We start from the raw sequence: 14,399 nt of genomic DNA, 5'->3' as shown, positions 1-14,399 counted from the left end.
ATAAGAATTCTGATTTTTTTTATTTGAAAGAGCAGTGGGAATTAGACCGGAGTAGAGATTTGGACTAGGTCAGTGTTTACTCTACTTACAAAGTTTCAGGAACATGCTCACTCATGGTTGGATCTGTTTGATGATGGATAAAACGAAAGGTAGGTTTACTAGGTAATTTCTTTGAAATGTAAAAATTCGCTGAATAAGCCTTTCATAATTCTGATTTATTAACAAAAAAATTAAAGAGTATTATGATATTGCACCTCAGGCGGGTATCAAATTGAATTGATAGAAACAAAAATATACTTAGTGCACCATAATTTTATGAAAAGGAAGCTTAAAATTCGCTATCGATTAATTCTTAATATTAACGTATGTAGATTACTGTGTTGAGTGAAAATAGCGTCAGGATTCCATGGAACTTTCATCGACAACTTCACTTAGATGCAAAATGATTCATAACATTTCCTCTTAAGTATTCGATATCTATTTTAGAATTAGGAAGCTGTAGTATAATGAATCATTGTAGCAATTTTAAGAGATATGCATACCCGATAACATGACGACAAACCCACCAAAAGGCCCTTCCCTGCAAACATAATAGTTACATTAAAAAAAATATGGACTGTAGTAGGCGTCACAATGTCACACCATTGCGTTAGTTAGGACTGAGAGGTGTTTAGTTGAATTACCATGACTGAATGTACGGTGGTCAGATATACAGGTGTAGGAATTTGTCACCTGTTCTTGACCGGAGGTAGATTGGATTGTTTCACCAGGTATTTGTTGGGGGTGATTCAGTGATAGGTCCATTGCCTCTGATTGGAAACATGTAAGAGGATTATTCAGTGTTGTTACCTCTTGTTGATGGGGAGGAAGGTTGGTTAGTCCAGAGGATGTCCTTGGTGCTGCGATGGCTCAACTTCAGAATGGTTAGTAGAAACAGCGGATGAACTACTTTCAGCGCGCGATTGAAGCTCTCTCCATCTTGGCCAGTACTTATCTAATAAAGGGATGTGTTTCCTTTCCATGAAGTAAGGACTCTGCAAAGAAAACAATTATAAATGAAATAAAGAAATGTGCTTGATAAGCCTCGGTTTAGTATAAGTATCAATAAGGACCAAACAGTGGTGATATTATTCCTAGTTAAAGGACTAGTATTAGTAGTAGCAATATCATTACCAGTATAGTAGTATAAGTAGAAGTATTTACCTTATAAGTTAGTAGTAGTAAAAGAAAAACAATAGTTTAAGTACTACCACCACCAGTAACAGGAGGAGTAGTTTACTTGATGTTACCATTAGGTCACGCATGTTTGACCTAATGGTGATGTTGTAATGTGTTATCAACATTATAACATACTTTAATCATCTATTAAGAAGATTATTAAATGCACTTTAAATTCTAATCAGGTTTCTTGCTGATTGAAAGGGGCAATTTATATTCCTATTCCACAAAAAAATAATAATAACTTGGATGTTGCTGAACTCGGGGATGACAGGTTTGTCAAGATTATGACTGACATGGGATCACATAACTCGTATCTACCGATTATATTTAATGTGGTGTCAAATTATGCACAATTCATACAGTAATCCAAATCAATAGAAGATGAGGCATTTAAAAACGTTTTTTTAGAAACAAATCATGTACTATGAACAGGAATTGAAAGAAGTAAAAGTATAAAATTAGGTTAGCAAATACTGAATTACAATAATTGAGTTTCAAAGCACGGAGTAGTGAAAATACGAATAAAAAACATCTTGAAAATATGGCGAGCTTTATATCACAAAAATATGGCATTATTCATTATTACCTGCACGATTGTAATGTAAAATATTAGTTCATTCTCCAACCAATATTGTGGTTTTATTACTTCAGTGCAATGAAAGTGTTTTTTTTTGCAGCATCTGAAGAAATACTTAATAGTACTTTATAAAATATTTGTATGCATTTCGTAATAAACTTTACGCACATTGTACCAATCAATTCAATGTATTTATGTGTAGAAAATAGAATACACCATTCAAAACAGAACTCATATGGAGATTGATTTCCCCTACTTTCTATTACCTTTGATGATGCTGCCATGGAAGCAAAATCAATGAAGAAATCATCAAGTTGCCCGTAAATGTCAGTGATCGTGAGGTTTGCAAGACGGGGTAGACAGCAGATAAATCTGGCTAGATGCTTACATGCAGATGAACTCAGAGGTCTATGCGGATCCTCTTGAAAGCCGAGAACTAATGTATGGATCTAAGTGAGATAGAACAATGCTTATTACTGATTGGCCTACACACAGTATTACTCTGCATGTGAGGAATGTATATATTATCAGTATCAACAAGAACCAAACAGTGGTGATGTCATTCCTAGATAAGGTAATAGTAGTAGTACTAGTAGCAGCAATATCATTACCAGTAGTAGTATAACAATTGGAAGTATTTAAAGTATAAGTTCGTAGTAGTATAAAGAATAGAAATAGTTTCAGTACTACCACCACAAGTAGCAGGAGGAGTATTTTACTTGATGTTACCATTAGGTCACGCATGCTTGACCTAATGGCGATGTTGTAATGTGTTATCAAAATTATAACATACTTCCATCATTTATTATGAAGATTAGTGAATGCATTTTAAATTCTTATCAGGTTTCTTGCGGATTGAAAGGGCAATTTATATTCCTCTTCTGGAAAAAAAAAATAATAATTTGGATGTTGCTGAAGTCGGGGATGACAAATTTGTCAAAATTATGACTGAATGGGGTCATATAACTCATATCTACCGATTATCTTTAATGTGGTGTCAAATTATGAACATTCACACAGTAATCCAAATCAATAGAAGATGTGGCATTTAAAAACATTTCTAGGAACAAATCATGTAATATGAACAGGAATTGAAAGAAGTGAAAGTATAAACTTAGGTTAGCAAATACTGAATTACAATAATTGACTTTCAAAGCACGGGGTAGTGAAAATACGAATAAAAAAATCTTAAAAATATGGGGAACTTTATATCACAAACATATGGCACTATTCATTACTGCTTGCATGATTGTAATGTAAGATATTAGTTCATTTCCTAACCAATATTGTGGTTTTATCATTTCAGTGCAATGAAAGTCGTGTTTGATATATCTGAAGAAATACTTTATAGTACTTAATGAAATAATTGTATGCATTTCGTAATAAACTTTACACACATTGTACCAATCAATTTAATGTATTTTTGTGTAGAAAATAGAATACGTCATTCAAAACAGAACTCTTATGGAGATTGATTTCTCCTACTTTCTATTACCTTTGATGATGCTGCCATGGAAGCAAAATCAATGAAGAAATCATCAAGTAGCTCCTCATTGCAAGCGATCGTGAGGGTTGTAAGACGGGGTAGACAGCAGATAAATCTGGCTAGATGCTTACATGCAGATGAACTCAGAGGTCCATGCGGATCCTCTTGAAAGCCGAGAAATAATGTATGGATCTAAGTGAGAAAGAACAATGCTTATTACTGATTGGCCTACACACAGTATTAGTCTGCAGCTGAGGAATGTATTATCATTATCAACAAGAACCAAACAGTGGTGATGTTATTCCTTGTTAAGGTAATAGTAGTAGTACTAGTAGCAGCAATATCATTGCCAGTAGTAGTATAACAATTATAGGTATTTAAAGTATAAGCTCGTAGTAGTATAAGGAATAGAAATAGTTTCAGTACTACCACCACCAGTAGCAGGAGGATTAGTTTACTTACTCTTACTCTTTATCAAGTGATAAAGAGTTGCAGCGGCACTCGAAAGCTCGTGAACTTGTAAGCTAGTGAACACTTTTTGCGAGAGTGATCACGAATTTCCTAGAAAGCCAGTGAACACTTTTTGCGAGAGTGATCACGAATTTCCTTGTTGACCATAGTAGATAGCGAGACAAATGAATACCCTCTAGCGATCAATAATTTCGATGTTTACTCAATTCGGGGATGACAAGTTTATCTGAATTATGACTGACGTGGAGTCACATAACTCGTATCTACCGATTATCTTTAATGTGGTGTGAAATTATGCACAAACCACACAGTAATCCAAATAAGTAGAAAATGTGGCATTTAAATACATATCCAGGAGCAAATCATGTACTTTGAACATAATTGAAAAAATCGAAAGTATAAAGTCAGGTTAGCATAAAAATAAGATATTGAGTTTCAAAGCACGGGGTAGTGAAAATACGAACGAATATCACAAAAAATCATGAAAATATGAGGAATATGATATGAAATGTATATATAGCACGATTTATTATGTTTGCCTGATTAAAATGTAACATATTCGTTCATTTCCTAGGATATTACATTGTGATTTCATTATTTCAGTGCAATGGAAATTTGATTTTGCAGCAATCGAAGAAATATTTGATATTACTTTGTATGCATTCCGTAATGTACTTTACTCACACTGTACCAGTGATTTATCGGATGGTCTATACCACTTGGTCTACTTATCAGTTCGTCCAACTTCACATAGTCTAAACCCATTTCGTCTACAACCAGTTCGTCTAAATATCAAATTCGTCTAATTCCCACTTGGTCTAATTTTCATGTCGTCTAAGTGTCATATTGTCTAATGACCATTCGGTCATATTTCCACTTTGTCTGATATCCACTTGGTCTAATGACCACTTGATCTAATAGCCAAGTGGTCTAATAGCCAAATGGTGTAATGGCCGCTTGGGCTTATCCTCACTCAGTCTAATTTTCATTTGGTCTAATTCACACTTGATCTAATGCCCATTTATTCTTAGTTAAAATCATTCATTATTTATTTGATCTATAAATCAACAAACACTGTAATGGATAAATAAATACAACATGCATCGGTTAATACAGGTCGCCAGGATCCGGAGGGGTAGAGCCGCGGGGTCGGGGTGGTGGGCGGAAAACCTCACCGTGAAGGACTATCGATGAATTATTCTAATGAATTATTCTAATCAAATATATTTTTAAAATTAGGCATTTACATCGATTATACAGATGATGATTAAAATTCAGTCAAGTTGGTCCTTATCATTAAATCTATATAAAAGATAAATCAAACAATATAAAAACAACAGAAACTGTGAGTGAGGGACATCATCGACTGCCTCATTTGACTTGTGCATATTACTACTTTGTGAAAAATAAGCAAACTTTTTAAATGTCATCAACAAACACTGTAATGGATAAATAAATACAACATGCATCAGTTAATACAAGTCGCCAGGATCCGGAGGGGTAGATCCGCGGGGTCGGGCTGGTGGGCGCAAAACCTCACCGTGAAGGACTATCGATGAATTATTCTAATGAATTATTCTAATCAAATATTATTTTAAATATTAGGCATATACATCGATTATACAGATGATGATGAAAATTTAGTCAAGTTAGTCCTTATCATTAAATCTATATAAAAGATAAATCAAACAATATATAAACAACAGAAATAGTGAGTGACATCATCGACTGCCCCATTTGACTTGTGCGTATCACTACTTTGTGAAAAATATGCAAAAATTTCAAATGTCATAACTTTGTTATTTTACATCCGATTTTGATGAAATTTTCAGCCTTATGCTTGTTTGATTTTTCTCTATTCCAATCTATTTTCTAAAGTGGACTTGACCATTAAAAATCCCCATATTCTCAAAATTTAAGGAAGGAAATGTACGTCACTCTTTACTATACAAAATATCGAAGGGCACACGGTGTTAAAATTCGGTTACAGTTCGTAATTCCAAAGGTTCGTAATTCCGAAACACGTGCATTGCCTATACCTCGATGTTTGTTAATCCGAAAACGAAAAACGGTTCCTAAATCCGAACATTTGTTGCGCTGTTACGAAGGTTCGATAATCCGAAAACGAAATAAGGTTAGTTGTTCCGAAGGTTCGATAATCCGAAACGAAATAAGGTTCGTTGTTCCGAAGGTTCGTTAATCCGAAAACGAAATAAGGTTGGATGTTCCAAAGGTTCGTTATTCCGAATACGAAATGAGGTTCGTATAATTCCGAAGGTTCGGTTGTCCGAAAACGAAATGAACAACGAACCTCATTTCGTTTCGAATAAACGAACCTTCGGAATAACGAACCTTATTTCGTTTTCGGATTAACGAACCTTCGGAATATCCAAACCTTCGGAATAACGAAGCTTCGGAATTACGAATGTAGACGCCTTTGGCAAGGTGTCAATCCACACTTTGTCACCCTCTACCAAGGTGTTAAATGGATAGGCCTACCCATAGGAGGCGAAAACCTATGTAGTATGCCTAGCAATCGAGTCTTGAAAATCTTGCTGGAATGCTCCCCAGGGAGTGGAAAAGGTGCAAACGTTTTATGCGGGAATGCAAGCATCCGATGACGGGGGTAACAATACATTTTTCGCGATAAATCCGCCGCGCGAAATTTTTTGACAGCGTCGCTCGCTGACTTTTTACTTTCAAGTCTCCCGCAACTTTTGAGACCGGAATTGTGACCATACACGGTTCTAAAATTACGCAACATTTCGTAAGTGCATGCAGACCCAAAATTACTCAAAAACGTGAATTTGTGTACAAATCCAATGCAAATAGTGTTCTAGCCAACATTCATAAATGTTTCATTATTTTTCCTTTTACTGCTTAAAATCAATTAATTTTATCTTGTTTATGGTAAAAAAATGTCCCCGACAATTTCCATTGAAAAAACAATAACAAAAACAAAAAGTCGAAAAACAAAGAAATACATAAGAAATTTAGAAAACAATACAATACATAAGAAAATAAATTTGATTTTGAAATTTTTTAAAATCAATTTGATCAGATGCCTATCTAGAGCATGTGAAACAAAAAATAGCATTTCAGGGGCATTATTTTATTAATTAGAGCAGACTTATGATTTTACGCATAAATTAGCATAATTAATGAGACGGGAAATTTTTTGCCGAATTGGATGTTATAGATTTGTAGATAATGCCATGGGTAACGCATGTGCCAATTTTCGTCGCGATCGCGCGATCAACGGCCGAAATAATTAGGGGGGGGGGGCTGAATCAGCCCCCTCCCCCGTTTTTTTAGGCGTCCAAATAGCCCAGTCTATTTAGGGTTCAAGCTAACATTTTAATTTCAGAAAATCATTTTGGGTTACATTTTTACTTATATTCATTCCTGATTGAAACCCAAATTTATCTGTGTATATCCAACCTGAGATGACGAAGTACGTTCAGCAATCTCTCTGTAGAAATCATCATGAAAGGAACAGCAGGAGATCGTCAGGTGTGTAAGACGAGGAAGTAGAGAGAGAAACCTCCCAAGACAACATGATCCTAATTGCTGATTCACAACGTACAAACGGTCCAAATCTACAGTGTGAATCTATGGAAATAAGAATGTATGATAGGTTTGTTGAATCATTGGTCAATGGTCTAGATCCCATTTATATTAGAAGCAGGTTTCCCACTGCTAGATCATCAAATTGATATAAAAGATCAAATTCACACAGGATGTAATACCCGCTGAATTCCCCCCTTTCATTGCTTATGGCATAAATCTGAGCAATTATCAATTGCATCCCTATACTCTAATTTGAAAATAGTATTCTTCCTTGTTTTCCAAATTGTTAGTGATCAATGTCCCTCTCATATGTTTCATTATCACAATTACACAATCGTGACATTTCATTTTTTTTAATTCAAATATATTGATACCGTTATTATAAAAAACACAATGCCATCAACCGATTGATCTTGGTTAGCCAACCAACATTTATGATCTTGAATATATGCATGTGTAGTGCATGTGTATTCCAATCTATCTGAATGAAACATTATTTTTTTTGGTTTATCCACTATTACTACTTTCTTTATTGCAATATGTTTCATTATATTCTTCATTAAAGCTGACATTTTAATTTCAGAAAATCATTTTGGGCTACATTTTAACTTATATTCATTCCTGATTGAAACCCAAACTTATCTGTGTATATCCAACCTGAGATGACGAAGCACGTTCAGCGATCTCTCTGTAGAAATCACCATGAAAGCAACAGCAGCGGATCGTCAGGACTGTAAGACGAGGGAGTAGAGAGAGAAACCTCCCAAGATAACATGATCCTGATTGCTGATTCACAACGAACAAAAAGTCGAACTTTACAGTGTGAATCTATGGAAATAAAAATGTATAATAGGCTTGTTGAATCATCGATCAATGGTCTAGATCCCATTTTCATTAGTAGCAGGTTTCCCACTGCTAGACCATCAAATTGATATAAAAGATGAAATTCACAGAGGATGTACTGCCCATTCAATTCCCTCTTGAGTGTTTATGGAATAAATCTGAGAAATTATCAATTGCATCCATATACTCTAATTTGAAAATAATATTTTTCTTTTTTTTTCAATGGCTAAGTGATCAATGTCCCTCTCATATGTTTCATTATCAAAACTACACAATTGTGATATTTCCTTTGCTATTCAAGTATATTGATACCGTAATTATAAAAAAACACAATACCATCAACGGATTAATCTTGGTTAGCCAGCCAACATTTATGAGCTTGAATATATGCTTGTGTAGTGCATGTGTATTCATATTCGTCTGAATAAAACGTTTTTTTTTTGGGTTCGTAAGTTATTATGTATTCGTTGCAATATGTTTTTGTTCCGACGAGGGACTTCAAACCTGGCTTCTTATTAGTTTTCTTACCTTCATGCACTTGTTTTGGGGTTTTCTCCACAATGCCCTCAAAAAGATATTAAGCGTATTTAAGATTTTAATTTGAAGTAATTAAAGTTCCCAATAATTCACGCCTCATAAAAGAAAGAGAGTGAATATATTCTTTATAATATTTTTCATTAAAGCTGACATTTCAATTTCAGAAAATGATTTTTGGTGACGTTTTTACTAATATTCATTCCTGATTGAAACCCAAATGTATATGTGTATATCTAACCTGAGATGACAAAGCACGCTCAGCGATCTCTCTGTAGAAATCATCATGAAAGAAAGAGGAGATTGTCAGGTCTGTAAGACGAGGGAGTAGAGAGAAAAACCTCCCAAGAAAACATGATCCTGATTGCTGATACACAACGTCCAAACAGTCGAACTTTACAGTGTGAATCTATGGAAATAAGAATGTATAATATTCTTGATGAATCATTGGTCAATGGTCTAGATCCCATTTACATTAGTAGCAGGTTTCCCACTGCTAAACCATGAAAATTGATATAAAAGATCAAATTCACAGAGGATGTACTGCCCATTTAATTCCCTCTTGAGTGCTTATGGAATAAATCTGAGCAATTATCAATTGCATCCATATACTCTAATTTGAAAATAATATTTTTTTCTTTTTTTTTCAATGGCTAAGTGATCAATGTCCCTGTCATATGCTTCATTAACAAAATTACGCAATTGTAATATTTCCTTTGCTATTCAAGTTTATTGATATCGTTATTTAAAAAAAAACACAATACCATCAACCGATTAATCTTGGTAAGCCAACCAACATTTATGAGCTTGAATGCATGCTTGTGTAGTGCATGTGTATTCATATTCGTCGGAATAAAACTTTTTTTTTTTGGTTCGTAAGTTATTGCTATATTCATTGCAATATGTTTTTATTCCGACGAGGGACTTCAAACCTGGCTTCTTATTATTTTTTTTACCTTCATGCACTTGTTTTCGGGTTTTCTCCACAATGCCCTTAAAATATATTAAGCTTATCTAAGAATCTAATTTGTAGTAATTAAAGTTCCCAATAATTTACGCCTCATAAAAGAAAGAGAGAGTGAATATATTCTTCATAATATTTTTATTAAAGCTGACATTTCGATTTCAGAAAATAATTTTGAGTGACATTTTTACTAATATTCATTCCTGATTGAAACCCAAATTTATATGTGTATATCTAACCTGAGATGACAAAGCACGTTCAGCAATCTCTCTGTAGAAATCATCATGAAAGGAACAGTGGAAGACAATCAGTTTTGTAAGACGAGGGAGTAGAGAGAGAAACCTCCCAAGACATGATCCTGATTGCTGATTCACAACGTCAAAACTGGCGAACTCTACAGTGTGAATCTATGGAAATAAAAATGAATAATAGGTTTGTTGAATCATTGATCAATGGTCTAGATCCCATTTACATTAGTGGCAGGTTTCCCTCTGCTAGACCATCAAATTGATATAAAAGACCAAATTCACAGAGGATGAAATACCCCCTTAATTTCCCCCTTTGAGTGCTTATGGCATAAATCTGAGCAATAATCAAGTACATCCATATACTCTAATTTGAAAATAGTATTCTTCTTCTATAAATGAACAAAAAATATAATATCATAATCTTTATTATATAAAGCGAGCGCGAAGCGCGAGCAACTATTTTGGGGGAAAATGTATGTATTTTTCCTAAAATTTGAACATTCTGAAAAAAGGATGTGCCTGCAATAATTACTACGAACGCGAAGCGTGAGCAGATATTTTTGAAACACGGGAACTGAACGGAAATGTAGGCCTACATGTTTAAGAATTCTTGCAGTTAGCCATGAAGACGTTGCATATTTCAACAATCAAATAATGCGACCGCGAAGCGCGAACTGAAAATTTTAAGTTTTAGACCTAGAATGGGACACTCTATTCAAGTTTTGTAAATCATGAAAAGTATGAGTACATAGAGTAAGAGAGGACCTTCCTACATAAGTAGTGCGAGCGCAAAGCGCGAGCAGAAAATGTTTGTATACGCTTTGAACAGATCGAAAAGTGCCTTATAAGGAATGCTTGCACTTAGCCATGAAGACGTTACAAATTTCAACAATCAAATAATGCGAGGGCGAAGCGCGAGCAGAAATTTTGAGATTTAGATCTAGAACGGGACACTCTATTCATGTTTTTCAAATCATGAAAGTGATGAGAAAGGGGGATCTTCGTACATTAATAATTTGAGCGCAAAGGGCGAACAGAAAATTTTTGATAATATGATCTGAAACTGGATAACTGAATGAACATGCACGCGCGTGTTTCATATTTAGACCTATAATCTAGGCATTCTCTCATATCATGAAAACGAAAACCCCTCCCGTTAAGATATGGTGTTGACGCCGCCGTCGCCGCCTATAGGGTCACTCTGCTATACAGGTGAAACCGCTGATCTCTATAAAAAATCTGGATATACCATAGGCCCATACGCGCTGTACGAACGATTGACGCCGCCATACGGAGCAAGCGTGCGCCATACCACTCCCATGGTTTCCGGACGCGTCGGGAAGCTCTGCATAGCGTGCCGTTGGCTTGCGTGTAATTTCCCAAAGTCATCATGCACTTGCCATCAAATTACCCTATCTAATTACCCTTTTCAAATCCAATTTCTTCTCACAATTTAGAAGAATTACTTGTTTAATTTTTTTGAACCCTTTACACATCTAGACATATATTTACATATTTTTCCTACCTTCAAAACAAACCTAGTTAGACATGTAAAAACCATAACCCTTCTCCCAATATAAAACGCAATACAATCCCATTGTTTGTGCATAATAATTAATGCTTATCACCTCACCTTTGTGTCTACTGTACCTTTAGGCAGATTTTGTGTATTTAGATTGTTTTTTTTTTCTCTCACTCTCTTTAGTGTTTTTCTTCACCATAAGTAATTTGTATAATTTTACAATATTCATATTTATGTACTTGCCCCATGGAAAACCAGCTGTAACAATCGATCGATCTTCCTTCATGCTGATAATGGGCTACAAGCCGTATTCACTTTGTATATTTTTATGATACCGCATGTATTTTATCTGATTTTAAATACGAAAAATACTAATCAAACCAAACACATGGTTTATCGCTGATGACCGGAGGTGAGAGGTAGTTGTAACTTATGTTTTGGCTGATTTTGGGAAATGGCCCTTGCTAATGTAAACAAAAAACTACGCTGAGCATTTAAAATACGCCCCTTTTCTCTTAAAAACTTTAAAAAACCCTCCCCCTATATGTAATTTCATCTTCTTTCAGCTGAAATATGTAGTCTTCATTGTCGCCTTTAACATGATTGTACATTTGTACAAGTATATTTTTTTCATAATTTTCCTTTATTTTTTTTAAATATGTGTCAAGTATGAATGCTGGATTAAAGGCATTGTTTAACATTATGTTTGGTTTTTAAAAATCTGAGATGCATGGTCCTAAATGCTTTCAGAATATCTGATGGGATGTAAAAATAAATCTGTGAAAAAAATTATGCTTCAGTTATCATTTAATGTTTTAAAGAAGTGAAAACCTATAATATCACCCCCATATAGACTACTGTGCTGGAGTTATCCTCGGAACGAGAATAAATGCTATTTTCATAGATATCTTGATAATGAATGTGTTATTTTCATTATTTTTGCAGTTTTGTTTTTTTCATCCATCTGAACATAGACAGGTCAGACAGCTCAGTTTTAGATTTTTTTAAAAATCAATCTACCACAATATTAACTAGTGGCTTTACAGTAAAGTAAACTTAATTCATACATGCAACATATTCACACTAAGATTCTGGTTCTTCACTTTTCATCACCTACATTTCTTCTCATCTCTTACACTCATGCTCTTACTTTCACTACTCTCCAAATATTTTCTTCCATCATTTACATGCCACACTTATAAATTATTTTACTTTCTTCCTTAACACTTGAAACACAAACAGTAAAATTGTTTTTTTTATTCTTTATTCCTCAGTCAAATGTGATTCTCATCAAGCTATTTCTTGAAATGTCATTATTTTCTTCCAATATATTTCATGAACATACTAAATCATAAACGTTTCCCTTCTCCTTGGCTTGGTCTGCCTTGATCTTCAATGCAGAGAATGATTCCTCCGTGAATCCGTTCACTCCCATGTACCATCGCTTGATCACAGGTGGACGAGGAAGGGCAAAATCAAAGGATTTCCTTACGTATCTCTATGCTTTTGCGCTATAAAAGGATCGGTTTTTCTTTTCAGTTTCCCGCTTGACTTGTTTGCCACCATTCTTTTCATCACATCTGCTGGGACATCAGAAAAAGTTTTAGAGAGCATATCTGCTGCATTGGCTGAAACTCGGTTCTCATTCCTTAGCGTGTTTACGACTTCCTGCAGATTGGTGACTTTTTTACTCAGTCGGCGTGACTTCTGTTGCAGTGTCTTTACTTTCTTATTTAGATTACTCACATGGTCATATAAAATGTCTAATCTTCGCTTTACTGTTCGGGGGCTTTGCAGTGTAGAGTAGCTATGGTCTTTGTATATATGCGATGACTTTGGGCTTGGCGTCTCTGGATTGCCTGTTGGTACTCCTTCTGTGGCTTCTGATGTCTTCTGGGTGAAGTTTCTCTGCCTCGGTGGCTTTCTGGCAGTTTTTCTGCACTGGGGGAAAAAGTAAAAGTAAAACACTTGAAAAACTATTACAAATGACAGTTTTATGTCTGAGAATATATTTTTTGATTTGTCATGTCCATACATGCATTTAAGAAACATGAAAACAATTGTCATATTCATATGGTATTATCATTATTAATTAACTAACCAACACCTGAAAAATGAAATGGCTCAGCTCAGATAGCACTCGTCTGAACGAGCAACATAAACAAAAATATGTGGGTACACACATTGACATACGCCATCACCACTATGTACACGAAGCAGTGACTCTAACTTTACAGTTTTTCACATTATCACGTCTACAACAATCATACTTACAGGTGAAATGTTCGTCCACAACCTTTTGCTTGACGATTTGTACAGTTCACAGCAACACATGATGGCATTTTGAAGCATATTTGTCACTAATAATACGAGAAAAATAGTACACAAACCTATGGAAGATAGCGTTCATCGAGTGGTGGGTGGGAGTGGGGGCATGGACGCCCGGTTGCGTCAGCGCGGCGAGCCAATGACGTATCCAGATTTTTTGTAGAGATCAGTGGGTGAAACAAAACAAGTGAAGCACCTCTGGCAGTCTAACCTGCATTACTCGATTCACTATAGCAGCAGCGCTGACTTTGAAAACTCCTATTAACTAATCACAAAACATCATTCATATAATGATACAACAGGGCATTTATTGACCCTACATTGCATTTGACCTTGATCATTTGACCTAAGATTTGTCAGCGATACTTGATTACCCCTTTGTCCACAATTCATAAACTATATCCATAAACTTTGAAAGTTATGACAGCAATTTATTGCTTACCTCCAACATGGCCAAAGTTCATTGACCTTAGTGACCTCTGTCATGTGATCTAAAATTCGCACAGTATGCTCAAGCATGCTTGATTACTGGATGTCCAAGTTTTATGAAAAGGGCAAATACAATTCCAGAGTTATGACGGTAATTGAACAAGCACTAAAAAATTCCCAGTTTATCAGTCTTAAATGACATTTTA

The 14,399-nt window shown here is 35.0% G+C and overlaps 2 protein-coding genes across 3 annotated transcripts; both read right to left on the bottom strand.

Annotated features, from left to right (window-relative positions):
* Positions 1-506: 506 nt before the first annotated feature.
* LOC121421239 lies at positions 507-12,871 on the bottom strand. Its single transcript, XM_041615902.1, has 8 exons — positions 12,782-12,871; positions 9,906-10,073; positions 8,944-9,111; positions 7,983-8,153; positions 7,197-7,367; positions 3,294-3,476; positions 2,065-2,247; positions 507-1,034 (listed from the first exon to the last, which is right to left on the bottom strand). Exons 1-8 carry the CDS (start codon positions 12,869-12,871, stop codon positions 876-878), a joined length of 1,293 nt encoding a protein of 430 aa, XP_041471836.1. The 3' UTR covers positions 507-875.
* Positions 12,872-12,909: 38 nt separating this feature from the next.
* On the bottom strand, positions 12,910-13,876 carry LOC121421530. 2 transcript variants are annotated; one of them, XM_041616274.1, is made up of 2 exons: positions 13,711-13,876; positions 12,910-13,372 (listed from the first exon to the last, which is right to left on the bottom strand). In XM_041616274.1, exons 1-2 carry the CDS (start codon positions 13,776-13,778, stop codon positions 12,925-12,927), a joined length of 516 nt encoding a protein of 171 aa, XP_041472208.1. In that variant the 5' UTR covers positions 13,779-13,876; the 3' UTR covers positions 12,910-12,924. The 2 variants fall into 2 exon arrangements, with proteins under 2 accessions (XP_041472208.1, XP_041472207.1); XM_041616273.1 differs by having other exon boundaries at positions 12,910-13,377; positions 13,711-13,874.
* Between the last annotated feature and the right edge of the window lie 523 nt (positions 13,877-14,399).

This window comes from Lytechinus variegatus, chromosome 9 (assembly GCF_018143015.1).
Source record: "Lytechinus variegatus isolate NC3 chromosome 9, Lvar_3.0, whole genome shotgun sequence".
In the NCBI taxonomy this organism is placed as follows: Eukaryota; Metazoa; Echinodermata; class Echinoidea; order Temnopleuroida; family Toxopneustidae; genus Lytechinus; species Lytechinus variegatus.
The sequence above is the reverse complement of the archived record's forward strand: the minus strand, read 5'-3'. Positions and strand labels throughout refer to the sequence as shown.

What these genes read in the sequence shown, in the direction of transcription:
- LOC121421239 (XM_041615902.1), bottom strand. Translation starts at nt 12,871, where the DNA reads ATGGGAGTGAACGGATTCACGGAGGAATCATTCTCTGCATTGAAGATC. An exon ending in AACGTGCTTTGTCATCTCAG is followed by an intron (nt 9,112 to 9,905) that starts GTTAGATATACA and finishes TTATTTCCATAG; the next exon opens with ATTCACACTGTAAAGTTCGA. An exon ending in AACGTACTTCGTCATCTCAG is followed by an intron (nt 3,477 to 7,196) that starts GTTGGATATACA and finishes TTTCTCACTTAG; the next exon opens with ATCCATACATTATTTCTCGG.
- LOC121421530 (XM_041616273.1), bottom strand. Translation starts at nt 13,788, where the DNA reads ATGCTTCAAAATGCCATCATGTGTTGCTGTGAACTGTACAAATCGTCA. An exon ending in TGTGGACGAACATTTCACCT is followed by an intron (nt 13,378 to 13,710) that starts GTAAGTATGATT and finishes TTTTTCCCCCAG; the next exon opens with TGCAGAAAAACTGCCAGAAA.